We start from the raw sequence: 19277 nt of genomic DNA, 5'->3' as shown, positions 1-19277 counted from the left end.
TACCATTCACTGTAAACAGTTCCTTCCCTTAAATTGTTGGGATTAATAAAAATTTTGTTGACGGTGTGCGACCCACGTGTTTTGACTTTTCCAAGATGGCGGATCGTTCTGCTGAGACGTAGTAACTTGAAAAGAGTGCTAGAACGTGTTATTCAGTACGGTTCTGATCTTGACCTCAGTGATGATGATAGTGGAGATGATATTTTAGATTCTGGTGACGATTTTGTGCCAATGGACGATCATTTGGGTGATGATTCGGGCAATGCAAGTGTCGATCATGACATTGTGTATGATGAACCCATGACGTAGAAAGTTTTTTTGTTTTGCTTCAAATTGGATATTTTGCGTGGATATGAAGACAACAAAAGGTATGTACTTTCAAATGTTTCATATATTTTCTAAAAGAGTAAGTTTCAAACTTTGCAAAAACATAAGGTATGTAAGGTTATCTTGTGTTGTTGATTTTTAATATTTTTTTCAAAATGGCTCTAAATCGCGCGTTGGCAGGGAACACAGGGGAAATTTAGCTGCGCCTCGAATGAGTTAATCGATCGCCTGCGCAGGTTGACTGGTTGAGTGAATAGGATTCGATCAAACTTTCGCAAAAAACTCCTCTTTTCTTTGAATAACTGAAGAAAGGAGGAATAAAGAGGTTACACACCTCGTCTCAGTGATTATAAAAAATAATGGTCTCAGTTCGCGGTCATGAAAAAGCTCGCTAAAGCTCGCATTTTTCATGATCCGCTAACTTCGACCATTATTTTGAATAATCACTGAGACTCGGCGTGTAACCTCTACATCTCTGTTCTGACTGAGGGGCAGTTCAAAGGTGTGATTATATGTACACATGCACAGAGTCTGCAGTGCATACAAGTATTACTGTAAATGTGTTTCAGACACAAGGCATCTGGGGTCCCTTCCTAGTGATTGCACCTGCGTCCACTCTACACAACTGGCAACAGGAGATCACCAGATTTGTTCCTGAATTTAAGGTAAGCACTGGTGCTTAGAAACGTGGGTCTAGACTCTTGATTTTGAATGAACTTCAACTTAGAAGAGAGTTGATTTAATGTCCTGCACTGCCCAGTGGATGCCATACTAATCAAGTTGAAGCTAATTTGATTGAGTGATTTGGACAAAACAAACTTTGGAAGTGGCAAATATAGATTTTCTTTGACTATCCTGTGTTTTGTGATAGGTTTGAAAGGGAGCACACTGTACAATCAATGTTGCTTAGAATTACTACTGGTAAAGATCACATACCTGTTTATATTACGGTTCCTCAAATTTTGGACTTAGAGAAAGATCAACAGTAAGTTTTTCTGTGGGCCGTTACATGTCATTATCTATACACAGGTGGTGATATGTCTGACAGGGAGAACACTGTACAGTCAATGTTGCTTAGTATTAATACTAGTTGATCACAAACCAGTTGATATTACAGGGTGTTACATTTTTATTATCACACAGGTGGTGCCTTACTGGGGCAACACCCAGGAGCGGAAGATCATGCGCAAGTTCTGGGACTCCAAGTCACTGCACCAGCGGAGCGCCTCGTTCCACATCGTGATCACGTCGTACCAGCTGGTGATTCAGGATGTCAAGTACTTCCAGCGCATCAAGTGGCAGTACCTGGTGCTGGACGAGGCTCAGGCCATCAAGAGCACGTCCAGGTGGGTCTCAGGGCATCTTTGGCCGATAGACCGTGTTAGGAAATGACTGAGAAACAGTGGGACGCAAGCCCTGTAAAGTAAAGACGTTATTGTGCTACATGAGTAATTGAGTTATAATAAGAAAACTATGTTCGGGGCTTATTGGCTTCTGGGGAGTTTTGCCCCTTTGAAACAGTGAGCCATACAACTGTGAATGATATGTGGAGTTTAGCGAGCATAGCTTGTATGAGCTTTAATTTTGCAGCATCTGCTTCCTTTCGAAACTATGCCCATCGGAGCTGACCGTTTGTGGTGACGCCATGATCAGTTGAGTCCACATGTCAGTGGTGATTGTTTGGCTAACTATCTAGGTATAGACGATAACAAGAGTAAGTGAGATTAAATTACATATCTTATCCCAATTCACATATAACAATTTACTTCAGTTTAGTACTAGAACGCTGAACTACGCTTCACCCTGGTAAGGGGGGAAGTAACCCTAAAAATAGAACGGCCTTGACGGTCACATGACAACGCCAGGTCAAGGCTACCTCCCAACATGCACTGCGCACGCATGCTCTCGCCGCCATCTTTTATTCATTCTACTTTTCAGCAAGAGCGTCTAAGGATGTGTTTTTGGATTACGCTCGGGTTATTGTTAGCCCACTGCTTCTTGGCAGTACTTACCCTGGTTTCACGTCAGTATCTTAGCTTTCTAGCTGAGATTGGGTGAGAATTTTCCTATTTCTCTTGTATTATTTGCTTTCGTTTGCCACGAGTTAGTCTTTGTTTACTTTCGTCTGCAAGACCAACGCCAGTATGGCGGACAGTGGGAAGAAGAAACCCAACTCTAGACAGGTAGCAAATACAGAGTCTCCGTCTAAGAAAGCGGCTAAGAAGCCCAAGGGTTCTAACCTACAGTTACTGTTTTCGAGCCAATTTCTCAGAATACTTTCATGGTAGAAATTGAAAATCCTAAGAGCCGATAATGCCGGCGCTGAAGCAAGAATGCAAGACAGCGCCGGTTAAGGCTAGCATAACAGCAGAGAAGGAAGATTTGCCAGTAATGTTTGTACAGCAGTCCCTGCAATGTACGGCCCCCGGCGTGAGCGGACACCTGACATGTACGGACACATTTGCTCGGCACGGAGTGTTTTCCTTCTATATTTGCCCCCCCCCCCTTAAACGGACACCTGCAAAACGTGGACCCGGACACTCATTTTTGGTCCCAACAGCAGGTCATACCTCCAATGTACGGACAGACCATCGTCAAATTTTCACCACAACAAAATCGTTAACAGAGCAGTCCGGCTCTTGGTACAAAGATCACAGCCGCAATGGCGTGATGACAGTCACTGATAACTTGAGTGCACGTGTACCCATCAGGAGGGGGGGGGGGGGGGAGTTTTGATCAGGAGTGGAGTACATGCGAAGATGCCAACATGAAACTGCATTGTGCTCTTTATTCTTGTCTGTTGGACGTAAACAACAGAAACCACAGTCGATGAAGGTCCTGAGCGAAAGAGAGTGAAAAACCGGCCACAGTTCTCAGCATCGTGTGTCTGTGTGTAACCTCTTTCATTGACAAGATACTCTTGTTTCCCCTCAGCCTTGACCAGTGAGTCTGTTGCCTAATCTGTGAACCCTTCAGTTGTCTTGCTTTGTCAAAAGTTACGACACAGTCAACTGGGAGTGAACAGTGCAGCTGGCCTCTCTGGCCACAGCCCAAAACAGTACATGGTTGGAGGGGGTGAGAGTGAGGGAAGGGGGGGGTGGAGGGGTAGCTGGCTAAACTCTGTGGGGTGTCCGGTGTCACTGCATGTCAGCAGGAAGAGCATTGGAGAGAAATAGAGAGGTGTACTCTTCCACACAATTTCCAAGCATCAGTCACGGCTTGGGGTAGGCATTAGTGAGGGAGAGTGGGAGCTGTATTATGTACAGTGCAGACCTGTTTACACTACACATTGAGCGTAGTAAACTACGATTTTGGTCCCCAAACTACGCAACTACGCATTCTTGTCTTATACTACGCAAACGTTTCGTTTCGACTACACATTTTGAAAACGCAAAAACGCGAGCGAGTTCCGATCCATAATTTGTACTAACCGGTTGTGTACTGCGTGCAAAACATGCCCGGCGCCCGCGAGAGTAGCGTAGTCAGTTGGTCTTGCTGCTGTTATTACAACTATCGCGGGCGTTTCAGCACATACTTTTCTGAACGCGGTCACTTCGTAGCTCATTCTTTCTGGAGGGAAAAAAATGGCTACAGCGACGAACACGGATTCAGAAGACTTTGGCGATCAACCGCCACGGAGCAAAAAAAAAGAAGCTTGGTCAAACTCCCAGCAAGGCTTTTCTGCCAAAGTACTATGAGGAGCATCCATGCCTAGTTTCGTGGAGAAAAGGGAAGCATTTTGCCCACTGCACTGTGTGCAACACGGCTTTTTCAGAGAAGCACAGTGGGCTTTACGACCGTGTAACCGCCACAAGAAAAGCACTTCTCATGAGGAATTCGAGAAATCCCGACCAAAGCAGAGGAAAAATTGGACTGTTTTGTGAAGAAACCCGTGCCAGGGAAAGAAGACCAAGACAAGCTCACTTTTGAGAGATCGATAACCAGAGCAGAGGCAATGACCTGCCATATTATTATTATTGCCGACGCAAACCTGTTCAGTTTATATGCAAATTTGCCTTCATGTTGATACACATACTCCCAGTCCCTACTTTTTGAGTCACTTGAGAAAAAGTGACTCTATGTAATCGGTCAGTGTTAGTCTGTCCGGCCGGCCGGCCGGCCGGCCGGCCGGCCGTCCGTAGACACCACCTTAACGTTGGACTTTTCTCGGAAACTATCAAAGCGATCGGGCTCATATTTTGTTTAGTCGTGACCTCCAATGACCTCTACACTTTAACGATGGTTTCGTTGACCTTTGACCTTTTTCAAGGTCACAGGTCAGCGTCAAAGGAAAAATTAGACATTTTATATCTTTGACAAAGTTCATCGGATGTGATTGAAACTTTGTAGGATTATTCTTTACATCAAAGTATTTACATCTGTAGCCTTTTACGAACGTTATCAGAAAAAACAAGGGAGATAACTAGCCTTTTCTGTTCGGCAACACACAACTTAACGTTGGGCTTTTCTCGGAAACTATAAAAGTGACCGGGCTCAAATTTTATGTGAACGTGACTCATTGTGTTGTGAATAGCAATTTCTTCCTGTCCATCTGATGCCTCATATAATATTCAGAACTGCGAAAGTGACTCGATCGAGCGTTTGCTCTTCTTGTTGTGACTTGATGTTCTCAGATTGTCACAGGTCTTGAATAGGGGGTCCCACTGTATATGAACTGCATACCCCTCAACATAGCTTTTTTTTTAACAAATCAAATGTTCCAAACTAGTTAATAATTTTTTTCTTAACAAATGCTTGGCTTGTATTTTTGTGGGGGCTTTGTTTGTATTTGTATGAGGAGTATTGTTCACATTGTAATAGTTTTGTTTGGAGTGTTGAGTGTTTGTTTTAGTACGGTATAAGTAACTGTTCTGTTTTGGGGTTTGGGTTGATCGAATTGAAATACTACACATTCACCTGCCAAACTACACATTTGCCTTATTTTCACACCCAAAACTACACATGGCACATTTCAGGGGTAGGCAGGTCTGACAGTGTATTTCCGACTGAAGAGTGAAAAGTCACTGCCATGCCACATGATCGGCATGCAGTCAATAAAGCCAGACAAGAAGAAAATAAATTACATGATTATGACATGCAGCTCTATCTGCTGCTATTTATTCAAACTGGTTTTCAAGCTTATTCTTGCAAAGCATCTGCACACGCTCCTCTGTGCTGTGTTTGTGTGGCTGCTTTCGTATGTCAGTGCATGGTGAGTGTGTTCACTGCCTTGAGGATTTATTTTATCTCTTCTTTTCAACACTTTTCATCCAAATCATTTTTACAGAACGTTTAAAGAAGTATTAGGAGTTTATTGTTATTGTTTAGTAGCCACAAGAAGTGATTAGCATAGACTCAATCCTGTTGTTTGTGTCTCTGTGTGAGTGTATGAGGGAGGGGGTGGTGTGGTCACCCCTCCCGTGACCGGACACCTGCAATGTAGGGACAGTTTTGCTATGGCCCAAGGGTGTCCGTTCATGAGAGGGACTGCTGTAGCATTTAGCGATCAAATGAGATGCATGTTTTTGTCAGAATTGCGCTCTGCGAGCGAACATTTGCTCTCCCTTCAGGCAGGAGCGGAAGACGCTCGCTCACGGTCGAGAGTAAGGCAGCTCCGTCGGCCACTGTTACATCGGCCGATGTTCACGGCGAACAACCTTCCGGCGAAGACGGAATGAGTTTCTCTCACCATGCATCTACTTCCGGATTCAACAGCTACAATAAAGGTACTGTGACTGTCCCACAGGGAGATACGCACGGGTGTTCCCTACTTCCGCTCGGCGTCGGGCAGGAAGCCGTGATAAGACAGGAGGCTTGCTCGCATCACGACTTGCAGGGGCCTGTACTTAGATCGGGAGACACGCAAGTGCCGGTTTGCTATACGGAAGCAACATCGGTACAGCGGTCCACACTTCCGCCACGGGTGCAGGAAGCCGTTAAGAGACAGGAGGCTTACTCGCAACACGACCTGCAGGGGCCTGTACTCAAAACGGAAGACACGCGAGTGCCGGTTTGCTATACGGAAGCAACATCGGTACAGCGGTCTACACTTCCGCTCAGGGGGCAGGAAGTTGTAAGACAGGAGGCTTGCTCGCATCACGACTTGCAGGGGCCTGTACTTATAACGGGAGACACGCAAGTGCCGGTTTGCTCGACGGAAGCATCCTCGGCACAGCGCTCCACACTTCCACCCAGGGGGCAGGAAGTACTCTCCAGAGAGGATACGAGCAGAGGACATGCCTGTCACGTTACCTCTCTTCCGGTTGACACTGCCTATGACAATACTAGTCAATATGGCGGTGAATTTCCGGTAGGAGAATCGGAATATGGGGCTTCCGCTACGGACGAAGATCCCAATTTCCGGCTACCAGACAAGCTTCCCCATGTGGTAGCATTGGCAGCACAGGTAGCTTCAAGATACTTTGAGGAAGGAGTGGTTTCAGCAGCAAGTTTGACTGCACCACCACCTTCTGCTGTCAGAGATTTTCGCTCAACACAGTGAGAAACACAAACTTTTAAGTTTCGTGAACCTCCCTCAGTGGCATATGAAATGTCTAAGATTCTGGCTAAGAATTCCTGTTCGGGATATGTGCCTTTGGACACAGTGCCTTTTCTAACAGCGCACAGTCAGGCACCGGAATTGGCACAGCCGTGGCTGGCCTCTGCACAGCCAACCTCTTACGTCGGGCAAGCTGCTAGCCGGAAGTTCGGGTTGAACTCTATGCCACATAATCTCATAGACACTTTTTCTCTACCACGAGCGCCACTTCCGGTAACACCGGAGTTAGCGACGCTCAGAGAAGATTGCTACAATAAGGACAGATTTGTTCCTTATACAGAATCAGCCCTTGTAGCATTGGAAGAAACAGGGAGATACAACTTAGAGTTACGTATCTTTCAGAAACACTCGTCAGGTCTCTCTCCCGTTCTATCGCTACGTCCCTAGAACCGTTTGAGTTTCGACAGGATGCGAGCCAAAAGGACGTAACGACGCTGCTCGCTACTTTGGCCAAAGTTTCAGCCGAACAAATGCGTCTTTCTGCTCATCTTTATGCACATGCTGTGCACATGCGCAGGTCAGCGTTTCTCTCGGGTTCAAGGATCCAAGACAAAGCCACGCTTGAGGCTCTCAAGTTATCCCCTTCACGGAGGGTGCCTTGTTGGGACAGCCGTCGCTCGACGCGCTCCACAAGCAAACCCGGGACGATCGGGATTTAGCTATAGCCAAGATAGCGCAACACGGCTTTCCCGAGCCTCAGAGCAAGAGCTACGGACCGCCTAAACCTTCCGCCTCTTCGGCGAATAGGGGCAGGTCAGCACAAGCCAGCTCTTCTTCACGAGGACGGGGAAGAGGCGCGCCTTACCCTAAGAAGAAGCCGTCTTTCGGCAATTCAAGGGGGTAGCAGCGATGGTAGCAGCAGGGCAATTGTTGCCTAGCTCATAAGGTGAGCACCCCACCACCTTAATTAGCAATCTGCTATATGTGAATTGGGATAAGATATGTAATTTAATCAAATTTTAATAATAAATTTTCATTTGATTGATATACTTACCCAATTCACATAGTAAAGTCCCTCCCGCCTACCCCGCTTTAGATCCCCGAAAAATAAGAGGGCGCTTCAAGCGAATGAATAAAAGATGGCGGCGAGAGCATGCGTGCGCAGTGCATGTTGGGAGGTAGCCTTGACCTGGCGTCATGTAACCGTCAAGGCCGTTCTATTTTTAGGATTACTTCTCCCCTTACCAGGGTGAAGCGTAGTTCAGCGTTCTAGCACTAAACTGAAGTAAATTGCTATATGTGAATTGGGTAAGTATATTAATCAAATGAAAATTTATTTATTAAAATTTTCGATTTACGAGGAACCAATCTTCTCGCATGTGAGAGAACAACAAGCAAGTTTTCTGTCTTTAAGATAAGTCTCAAACGGTTGGTTGATTGGATGTAGGAGTACCATTTTTTGTATATGATTTTGCAGAAGCTGTTGCACTATACTGCTGTACTTAATCTGCTTCAGACATAGTTTTTTTTAATATAAAGCAACAGGACACTTTTATAATTTTTACTCAGGTGGTGTTCTTCAAGGAGAAAACTATTTTCTTATCACTTATAAATGCTTTTTTTGAGTCACTTGAGAAAAAGTGACTCTATGTAATCGGTCAGTGTTAGTCTGTCCGGCCGGCCGGCCGGCCGGCCGTCCGTAGACACCACCTTAACGTTGGACTTTTCTCGGAAACTATCAAAGCGATCCGGCTCATATTTTGTTTAGTCGTGACCTCCAATGACCTCTACACTTTAACGATGGTTTCGTTGACCTTTGACCTTTTTCAAGGTCACAGGTCAGCGTCAAAGGAAAAATTAGACATTTTATATCTTTGACAAAGTTCATCGGATGTGATTGAAACTTTGTAGGATTATTCTTTACATCAAAGTATTTACATCTGTAGCCTTTTACGAACGTTATCAGAAAAACAAGGGAGATAACTAGCCTTTTCTGTTCGGCAACACACAACTTAACGTTGGGCTTTTCTCGGAAACTATAAAAGTGACCGGGCTCAAATTTTATGTGAACGTGACTCCCAGTGACCTCTACACTTTGACGTCTGCTTTGGTGACCTTTGACCTTTTTCAAGGTCACAGGTATGTCTTGAAGGAAAAAAATTGAAATATCATATCTCTGAAACTATTCATCGGATTTGATTCAAACTTTATAGGATTATTCTTTACATCAAATTATTTACATCTGTATTGTGTTGTGAATAGCAATTTCTTCCTGTCCATCTGATGCCTCATATAATATTCAGAACTGCGAAAGTGACTCGATCGAGCGTTTGCTCTTCTTGTTTCCTCAGTGCTCGATGGAAGATCTTGCTTGGGTTCAACTGTCGAAACCGTCTGCTGCTGACAGGAACTCCCATCCAGAACAGCATGGCAGAGGGCCACTTCCGGTAACACCGGAGTTAGCGACGCTCAGAGAAGATGGCTACAATAAGTACAGATATGTTCCTCATACAGAGTCCGCCCTGGTAGCATTGGAAGAAACAGGGAGATACAACTTAGAGTTAGAGTCTCTTTCAAAAACACTTCTCAGGTCTCTCTCCTGTTCTATCGCTACGTCCCTAGAACCGTTTGAGTTTCGACAGGACGCGAGCGAAAAGGACGTAACGATGCTGCTCGCTACTTTGGCCTAAGTTTCAGCCGAACAAATGCGTCTTTCTGCGCATCTTTATGCACATTCAGTGCACTTGCGCAGGTCAGCGTTTCTCTCGGGTTCCAGGATCCAAGACAAAGCCACGCTTGAGGCTCTCAAGTTATCCCCTTTCACGGAGGGTGCCTTGTTGGGACAGCCGTCTCTCGACGTGCTCCACAAGCAAACCCGGGACGATCGGGATTTAGCTATAGCCAAGATAGCGCAACACGGCTTTCCTAAGCCTCAGAGCAAGAGCTATGGACTGCTTAAACCTTCCGCCTCTTCGGCGAATAGGGGCAGGTCAGCACAAGCCAGCTCTTCTTCACGAGGACGGGGAAGAGGCGCGCCTTACCCTAAGAAGAAGCCGTCTTTCGGCAATTCAAGGGGGTAGCAGCGATGGTAGCAGCAGGGCAATTGTTGCCTAGCTCATAAGGTGAGCACCCCACCACCTTAATTAGCAATCTGCTATATGTGAATTGGGATAAGATATGTAATTTAATCAAATTTTAATAATAAATTTTCATTTGATTGATATACTTACCCAATTCACATAGTAAAGTCCCTCCCGCCTATCCCGCTTTAGATCCCCGAAAAATAAGAGGGCGCTTCAAGCGAATGAATAAAAGATGGCGGCGAGAGCATGCGTGCGCAGTGCATGTTGGGAGGTAGCCTTGACCTGGCGTCATGTAACCGTCAAGGCCGTTCTATTTTTAGGGTTACTTCCCCCCTTACCAGGGTGAAGCGTAGTTCAGCGTTCTAGCACTAAACTGAAGTAAATTGCTATATGTGAATTGGGTAAGTATATTAATCAAATGAAAATTTATTTATTAAAATTTTCGATTTACGAGGAACCAATCTTCTCGCATGTGAGAGAACAACAAGCAAGTTTTCTGTCTTTAAGATAAGTCTCAAACGGTTGGTTGATTGGATGTAGGAGTACCATTTTTTGTATATGATGACTTTGCAGAAGCTGTTGCACTATACTGCTGTACTTAATCTTTGCTTCAGACATAGTTTTTTTTAATATAAAGCAACAGGACACTTTTATAATTTTTACTCAGGTGGTGTTCTTCAAGGAGAAAACTATTTTCTTATCACTTATAAATGCTTTTTTTGAGTCACTTGAGAAAAAGTGACTCTATGTAATCGGTCAGTGTTAGTCTGTCCGGCCGGCCGGCCGGCCGGCCGTCCGTAGACACCACCTTAACGTTGGACTTTTCTCGGAAACTATCAAAGCGATCCGGCTCATATTTTGTTTAGTCGTGACCTCCAATGACCTCTACACTTTAACGATGGTTTCGTTGACCTTTGACCTTTTTCAAGGTCACAGGTCAGCGTCAAAGGAAAAATTAGACATTTTATATCTTTGACAAAGTTCATCGGATGTGATTGAAACTTTGTAGGATTATTCTTTACATCAAAGTATTTACATCTGTAGCCTTTTACGAACGTTATCAGAAAAACAAGGGAGATAACTAGCCTTTTCTGTTCGGCAACACACAACTTAACGTTGGGCTTTTCTCGGAAACTATAAAAGTGACCGGGCTCAAATTTTATGTGAACGTGACTCCCAGTGACCTCTACACTTTGACGTCTGCTTTGGTGACCTTTGACCTTTTTCAAGGTCACAGGTATGTCTTGAAGGAAAAAAATTGAAATATCATATCTCTGAAACTATTCATCGGATTTGATTCAAACTTTATAGGATTATTCTTTACATCAAATTATTTACATCTGTATTGTGTTGTGAATAGCAATTTCTTCCTGTCCATCTGATGCCTCATATAATATTCAGAACTGCGAAAGTGACTCGATCGAGCGTTTGCTCTTCTTGTTTCCTCAGTGCTCGATGGAAGATCTTGCTTGGGTTCAACTGTCGAAACCGTCTGCTGCTGACAGGAACTCCCATCCAGAACAGCATGGCAGAGGTAATTCTAAAGTTTTCATTATTTTCTTGCTATTAGCAATCAACAGTAGCCACAAGATGAAACTTTTTCTTTTTGCAGAAGAAATTCTTGATACAAGCTTTTATGCATTTTCCAATTTGTTTTCAATTGATCAGCTTTTATTCTGAGACAAAAAATAGTTTTTGTTCAATATTTACAAGATGTACATGTTATAGATTTTTGCCGTTATGCAACTGTTGGCCATTAAATTACATATCTTACCCAACTCACATATAGCAATTAACCCTAGTTCAGTGCTGGTAACGCTGTACGCGTCCCCTTGGTAACAAGGAAGGCGCCTCTAAAAAAAGAGTGACATGAGACCCGTAAGGGTGTCTAAGCCAGCCCGGAAACGAGACTGCCTTCCGTATGCGCGCGCATACACCGCCATATGCAATTCATTCCAAAGCTCAGCGCCAGTGAGACTGGTCGCATTTGATGTACGCTCCGGCTGTTTCAGCCGTTTTGACTTAGTCTTTTGACTTTGTTGTTCCTCTTGGTATCTTCTTGCATCTGGACTTCTCTACTGCTGTTGGGGTGAGGTCGTTCTTGTTTATTCTTGATTTTGGCAGCGTTGTTGGCCGCTTTTTGGACTTGCAAAATTTTTTTCAAAAATTTTTCGTGAGTCTTTGTTGTGTCATGGCCGACAATGCCAAGAAGAGGTGTACGCCTAAAAGGTAGCTGCTGCGCCCACTTCTTCTAAAGAATCTTCTAGGAAGACTAAACAATCCGTTTCTGGTGAAGATACTCTTGCAAAAAATCTTTTGATGTGTTTGTTGATTTGCCCGCTAAGCCGGTAGACAAGACAGCGGCCATTTTGTCGGCTAAGCCGGTTGACAAGACCGCTCACGTGAATAAACCTGCTAAGGGGGATTCTCCCCCTGTGGTGCCGGGGTTGGCATCCGCTGATGTTGCTGCTTTGTTGTTATCTCTTAGTTCGCAGGTGTCTACTTTAGCGGCCGAGATTACTTCGACGAGAGCGGAGCTTCGTTCTCTTCCCTCGGGTGTGGCTGGCGTCTCTTCGCTTGCCAGCGTTCGCTCGTCTCCTGCCACTACAGTCACGAGAGCGGAGGTGCATGCCTCTCAGGATGAGGAGATTGTGCCGTGTCCGCTTTTGGGTTCGCATTCCGGCGTTCCGTCTCGTACACAAGGTATGTCTGCTGAGTTAGTAACCGGGTTCTCCGGCCAAAACTCGGCACGTGGTCAGGAGCGAGTAGCCTCAGGCGCATGGCGGCCGGGCGAAAGTTCTTATCTCTCGGCTGACTCAACCCGCTTTGGCGGCCTTTCAGTGGGGAGTAAGAGCCCTGGTACACGTAAGGAAGTTCCACTGCACTCTGCTCAGTCTGGGGACGGGGGCGAGTGTGTGTGGCTTCCGACCCCGCCCTCTGGGCGGGGGGTAGACAGTAAAGCTGGTTCTCTGCTAGACAATGGTGTCAGTACGGGAGTCAGCTTTCGGATTGCATGGTAGTGCAAGACGACTGGTTTACTGTGTGCAAAGCTAGGTGGTGCTTGGATCGACCAGGAGTGTCTTTCTGGGTGTCACCTTCCTGATTGCGATTGCGAGCATGAAGGAGAGGTTAACGAGGGTGCGTCCACGGTGGTGGACGACTCCCAGCTTACTTGCCGTTCAAGTTGTCCAGCGCAGTGACGTGGGCAGCGGAAAACGGCATTTAGGCACTGTGTGCGAAACTAGGTGGTGCTTGGATCGACCAGGAGTGTCTTTCTGGGTGTCACCTTCCTGATTGCGATTGCGAGCATGAAGGAGAGGTTAACGAGGGGGCGTCCACGGTGGTGGACGACTCCCAGCTTACTTGCCGTTCAAGTTGTCCAGCGCAGTGACGTGGGCAGCGGAAAACGGCATTTAGGTATTGTGGAAGTTGGTGATTCTGGGATCGACCGGGAGCGTCTTTCCGGGGGTCACCTTCCTGATTGCCATTGCGAGCATGAAGGAAAGGATAACGAGTGCGTCCACGGGGATGGACGACACCCAGCTTAACTTGCCGTTCAAGTTGTCCAGCGCAGTGACGTGGGCGGCGGAAAACGGCATTTAAGTTTTGACCGGAAGGGGTGGTTGAGAACAAAGGGGTAACTTACTCTACCTCTATCTGGTTCCGACTTCTGGAAGTTCGGAGGAACAGGATGTTCTCTTCAGCTTCCTGGATTTGTTGTCCATTGCCCTGGAGTTGGCAATTGGCCGCGTGTAGCCGGGTTCTCCGGTGAAAGTGGTGTACGTTCGCAGGAGGAATGTGGCACGCATTTTCGTGGCTGGGCAACGTAAGCTTCCGCCCTGGGGGCAGGAGGTTGTTGGTCTGAGTGATTCTTGGATTGACCATGCAAGTCTCTCTGGGGGTCACCTTCCTAACTTTGTAACCAAGTAGGAAGGAGAGGATTGTGAGGGTGTGTCCACGGTGGTGGGTGACACCCAGCTTAACTTGCCGTTTAAGTTGTCCAGCGCAGTGGCCTGGTCAGTGGAAAACGGCATTTAGGTTTTGACAGGAACGGGGGGCAGGTAGCGAACGGAGGGCTGGTTCTTTGTTGGACAGTTAAGTCAAACAGGGAGTCAGCTTCCGGATTGCACGGTTGTGCTTGACGGCTGTTCAGATGAAGGTGCTTACGCATTACTGAAGAGCCCTGATTTTAGGTTCCGTTTCATGTTAGCAAGTGCAGTGGTGCTCGCAGCTGAAATGGTTTGAGGACTACGGGATCGTCCGGTGTGTTTTTATGCTACCTGTGGGTTCTGATGTTTACTAATCCACGGCCGGTTCGCTTCCGCTTTTGTGGCTGTGGCTTCCGGTACAGGATGGGATAGCCTTCTACCGTTAACACTGGGGTGTTGGTAGTCGGCACCTTTCAGCCTTTGGCTGTCGGTTCCGTCGCTGCGGTTCCTTTGCTGTTATTCAGGCTGTGTCCACTTCCTTTTCCAGTTTTCCCGCTGGAAGGAGACAGGTGGATGGAGTTTTGGTCATGGAGTTCCGGTGTTGATTTTTTTCAAAACTTTTCCGATTTTTGGCAAGTATTGCCTTATCGGGATTGGTGACTGGTTCTCATCATTTCGATGATTGTTATGATGCTTTTGAACGAGGGGAGGCTTATACTTCAGCTGTGTCGCTGTTCGCGGCATTTTGAGGTTGATTTGAGCCTTCTGAGGAGAATCTTTGAGTGTTAAGTTCTTAGATCCTCTGGCGGGGTTTTTTGTACTTGTGGAGTTTTCACAAGCGAGTCTTCTTTGTCACCACTACCTGTGTAGACAACGTTCGACTTTATACCTGCGGCGGCGTTGCTTTAGCTTGTGTCTTACGCTTAAGAGCGTGTCACTCGCGGAGCGCTTTCTGTAGGCTTCGGTTAACTCCAAACTTAAGAACTTAGGTTCTCTGTTTTTGTTCTACGGAACCGCCCTCGGGTTTGGCTAAAATCCATCTGGATTTGGATAGCTAGGAGAAAGTGTCTGTAAGATCAAGATCTCCTAGCTCGGGGAGTTTGTGGCTTCGGGTTTTTATGATGGGCTCGTTTGAACAAAACGCGCTTTTACTCTCGCCTGGGTGGTTACGTTCTAACTGGATATCTTTGTGGTCTGACAGGACGCAGATACAAAGGAGTTAACTTTGCCGGTTTTTTACCTGAGGGTAAGCCTCTGCCTTTAAAGTTTTGTTCTTTTGGCTAGGCTTTAATCTCTTTCTTGTTTGAAAGGTCTCTTTTTGAGACCCCTTCTATGCACGCGGGCTTTTATCTATCTAAGAGACGCTCACGGTAAAAGGGAAGCGCAAGGCAGGCCTTGGCTGTCGTTTGTTTCCAAACGAAAAGCTTCAGGCTGGCTGTTATCTACTTTAGCTTTTGGCTCTATACCCTCGCTTTCACAGGATCTTTCTCATAGATCGTTTTGGCGACCTATTGGTCGCACAGTACGGGTCTTTGCTATCTTGGTTCCAGACCTCTTAAGGCTGGCAAGAAGGCGTCTTTGCTTTCTCACATTCCAGTTACACGGATGTCTTCTGTAAGGATATCCTTGGGATACTTAGGGGCTTCCGCCTCAACTCTGGATTTGATTCAGAGTCTTTATAGGGGTTTTGGGCGTGTTTGTTCGCTTGTCACTTAGACTGGCTTGGTTCGAAGCGCTTATTTCTTACGGAATGAACTCCTCTTCTCTACGTGTAATGAGGTGGCGATCCACCTATTCTGGGTTTCCGTTTTTCTTTCATGTCTTATTTTTAAGACTTTATGTAATTTCTGTCACTTTGGTACGGCTTGGTGCAGCGTTGCTTTAACCCGTTTCAAGGCTAGCCTGGCGGATCTACACGGAAAACGGCCAAGCTTACTCTAGTAGCTTCTGTGAGAAGTGGGAGTAAGCATACTTTCTGGCTATTTTGAATATGGACATCTTTTCAAGAAAGACTGATCTATGGCTTTTGGGTTCCTTCGAAGTTTTCTGGCATTTAAGCAAAAATGGAAAACAAGCTTCGAGTTGCATTTTCAATTCATGAAGCAAGGGTGTGGCTCCTTTAGAGTCACGTTTAGTCAATTAAAACTTTTCGGGTTTCGAAGTTTTTTCCGACTTGCACGGATCTTGTTAGATCATTGAATCAAAGGTTACTTGCCTTATCTTTCATCTCCATCGTGATTCTACCTTGGCTTTTATGCGGAAAACGGGGAAAACCAGCTTCCAATTGTATTTTCAATTCAGGAAGCAAGATTTTGGCTCCTTTAGAGTCAGGTTTGGCTCTTTTAATATTTCGATTTTCGAAAAATTTTCTGACTTTCACGGACCTTGTTAGATCGTTGATTTAAAGGCCATTTGCCTTATCTTTCGTCTCCGTCTTGATTTAACCTTGAACGGTTGGAAATGACGTTAAACACTGTTTTAGGGTGGGTACAGGTCTATCTACTCTGGTAGGGGTATGACTTTTTGAAGTCAACCTTACCTAGATGGACTGCTACACTGGACTCTTGCTCCTGGGGAGCTTGATGTGGTTATTTGTCCCGTGAGGACTCTCAGAAGGTACCTGTCACGGACTCGGCATTGGGTCAGAAAATCTGAAGCTTTTATGATATCACTTAGCACAGCAAGGTGTAAGGATATTGCGAAAGTTTATTTAACCAAGTGAGTCTCCACTTTGATCAGACAGGTGCTTACCTGGGGATTAACACAGTCTGGAGATGTTAGGGCAGTTTTGCCTCTCACCGTATGAGGCAAGGCCTTGGGCCTCCTCTTTGACAGTCCTCTGGTCGGGCCGTTTGGCTGAAGTACTGGAGTCGGCTTACGGGCGGTCTGAGGAGGTTTTTATTAACCTCTCCCTCAGAGACGTCTTGGGACAGGACGGCAGTTCCGCGTTACCGGTTATGGTAGCCTTGGAACAGGTTCTAATTTCATGATTTCTCTATATACCCGCCACCTATAGTAGCAATCTGCTATATGTGAGTTGGGTAAGATATGTAATTTAATCAAAAATTTTAGTAATAAATTTTCATTTGATTAATATACTTACCCAACTCACATCGTTTATTCCCTCCCGCCTCCCCGCTGTGGTGGGTGTTTGGGTCTAAAAAAGGAGTGAGTTGGGCTTCGCTTTAGAATGAATTGCATATGGCGGTGTATGCGCGCGCATACGGAAGGCAGTCTCGTTTCCGGGCTGGCTTAGACACCCTTACGGGTCTCATGTCACTCTTTTTTTAGAGGCGCCTTCCTTGTTACCAAGGGGACGCGTACAGCGTTACCAGCACTGAACTAGGGTTAATTGCTATATGTGAGTTGGGTAAGTATATTAATCAAATGAAAATTTATTACTAAAATTTTTGATTGCTGAGCAGGATAAACAAAAATCTAATGCGATCATTATATGTCTATGCGTTATGTTTGACAGTTGTGGGCCCTGCTCCACTTCATCATGCCCACCATGTTTGACTCGCATGACGAGTTCAACGAGTGGTTCTCCAAGGACATTGAGAATCACGCTGAGCACAAGTCGGGCATAGATGCAGGTGTGTCTTGAGAATGCTCTTTGGTGCATCACCAAGTCTGTCATTTTTTACTTGTATTTGCGTTTTCATTCAGATTCTCGTCTCAAGTATGATGTTGAAGTGTAACAGGTTAGCTTTGTCCCCTGAACCAAACTGAAATAGAAATAATTGTACAACAACAAAGATATCAAAATAACACAAAAAAGTGAGGGTTCACTTTTCAGTACTTTGCATGTATTAAAAGACATTGCTGCATGGTTTGTCTTCTGGTTCTTTCATAACTAGTCCTATATGACTTATGTTGTTCAATACTATCTTGGCATGTCTGATTAAAGTTCGTTGTTGATGTCTTTTTGCAGACCAGCTGTCACGTCTTCACATGATTCTCAAGCCTTTCATGTTGAGGCGAGTGAAGAAGGATGTGGAGAACGAACTGTCAGACAAGGTACAGTGTTAACAGTCAGCTTTATATCTTTAATAAGTTTTCTGCAACTTTGCTTGAACAAATTAGAGAACGTTTGTTGTGTTGAGGTATCTGTTCTTTTATGAATTAGTGAGTGTTGGAAATGTAGTTTTATGAGCTACAGAGACAGGTCTGACATTTTCTCTGTACATTGTATTTGTAATGAAATAGCTGGCTACATCTGATGTCATTCGCTGATTTGGTTGAGCCTTTTCTGAGAGAAGAGACAAATCATGAATCTATTACACAAGCCACTGCTGTATCTATATTGTTTTTGACTGTTACTGATACAGTGGTACTTCTATTTTAAGATCTGAAATTGTGAAAAATTCAAATATTAAAAGAGAAGGAGTCTTCAATGGAGGTGAGTGTACAACACTATGAAGAGAAAATCAGGTCCTAATGTGAAATGAGCTTGAAATGAAGGGTCTAAAATCACATTTCACCGTATTTTCCGTCTTCAGATTGAGATCATGGTGAACTGCCCGCTGACCAAGCGCCAGAAGCAGCTGTACGACGCCATCAAGAAGAAGATCTCCATTGAAGACCTGCTGCAGTCCACAACATCCTCCAACTCCCAGTCTCAGAACACCGCCTCCAGTCTCATGAATCTCGTCATGCAGTTCCGAAAGGTAGGTTTCGTTTGGGGGTGTGCGAGTAGGAGGAGAAGAGAGCTGCTACTGGGAAAGTGGTAGATTTCCAGAGCCATTGATACTGAACCAGCCCTGGTGGTGGGCTGGATATAGGTATAGTAGGTAGAACATACAGCAAAGTGGTGGCAGTCTTTGATTTTATTTGTCAATCAGCATCAGCTGCCCACTTTGGCATTGAAATACCAGCATATATAAAGATTATATTTCTTCACTTTCAGGGCATATGTCACCAGCATGATGTATTGCTTGTAATAAGCCACAACATGCACTTACTTCAGAAAGGGACAAAAACGGCAGCTTTCATCACAAATTCAAGTGTTGTATGTAATTGACAAGGTATCCCAATGAACCTACCTTCCACAGTGTCACTTTGCTACCTTTGGCCTCATTCATTGGCGAAGCGTAGTCTCGTGATGAGCCCTGTGTCAGTCTGTGGATGTGCTCCAGCACCTTGTGGGACTGAAGTACAAAAGTGTCAAAAGGAAGAGACGTAGCTTGCAGCCCAATTGTTTTACCTTTTCAGGTGTGCAACCACCCCGAGCTGTTTGAGCGCAAGGAGGCGCGGACGCCGTACTACATGTTCCTGGAGGACTACAACCTGCCCAAGCTGGTCTACAGGGACAGTGTCCTGCTGGCCAAAGCTGTGCCCAGCAAGACACACATCTACTACAACAAGCTGTACATCCACTCCCCCCTCCACTCCCATCCTGCCACCACTCAGCAACGCAGTAAGTGATGAAAGGCTGGA

At 45.4% G+C, this 19277-nt stretch overlaps 1 protein-coding gene across 1 annotated transcript in view; it reads left to right on the top strand.

Annotated features, from left to right (window-relative positions):
• The window catches only part of LOC138951633 (chromatin-remodeling ATPase INO80-like), a 75896-nt gene that overhangs the window by 30822 nt on the left and 25797 nt on the right, over positions 1-19277 (top strand). The window contains exons 15-21 of the mRNA XM_070323164.1: positions 897-992; positions 1471-1673; positions 11359-11443; positions 17317-17434; positions 17773-17858; positions 18341-18508; positions 19053-19257. Coding sequence (XP_070179265.1) covers positions 897-992; positions 1471-1673; positions 11359-11443; positions 17317-17434; positions 17773-17858; positions 18341-18508; positions 19053-19257 — 961 coding nt within the window. The remainder of the gene's footprint in view (positions 1-896; positions 993-1470; positions 1674-11358; positions 11444-17316; positions 17435-17772; positions 17859-18340; positions 18509-19052; positions 19258-19277) is intronic.

The sequence above is a fragment of the Littorina saxatilis genome, linkage group LG17 (assembly GCF_037325665.1).
Source record: "Littorina saxatilis isolate snail1 linkage group LG17, US_GU_Lsax_2.0, whole genome shotgun sequence".
NCBI lineage: Eukaryota > Metazoa > Mollusca > Gastropoda > Littorinimorpha > Littorinidae > Littorina > Littorina saxatilis.
This window is presented reverse-complemented; position numbering and strand designations above follow the sequence as displayed.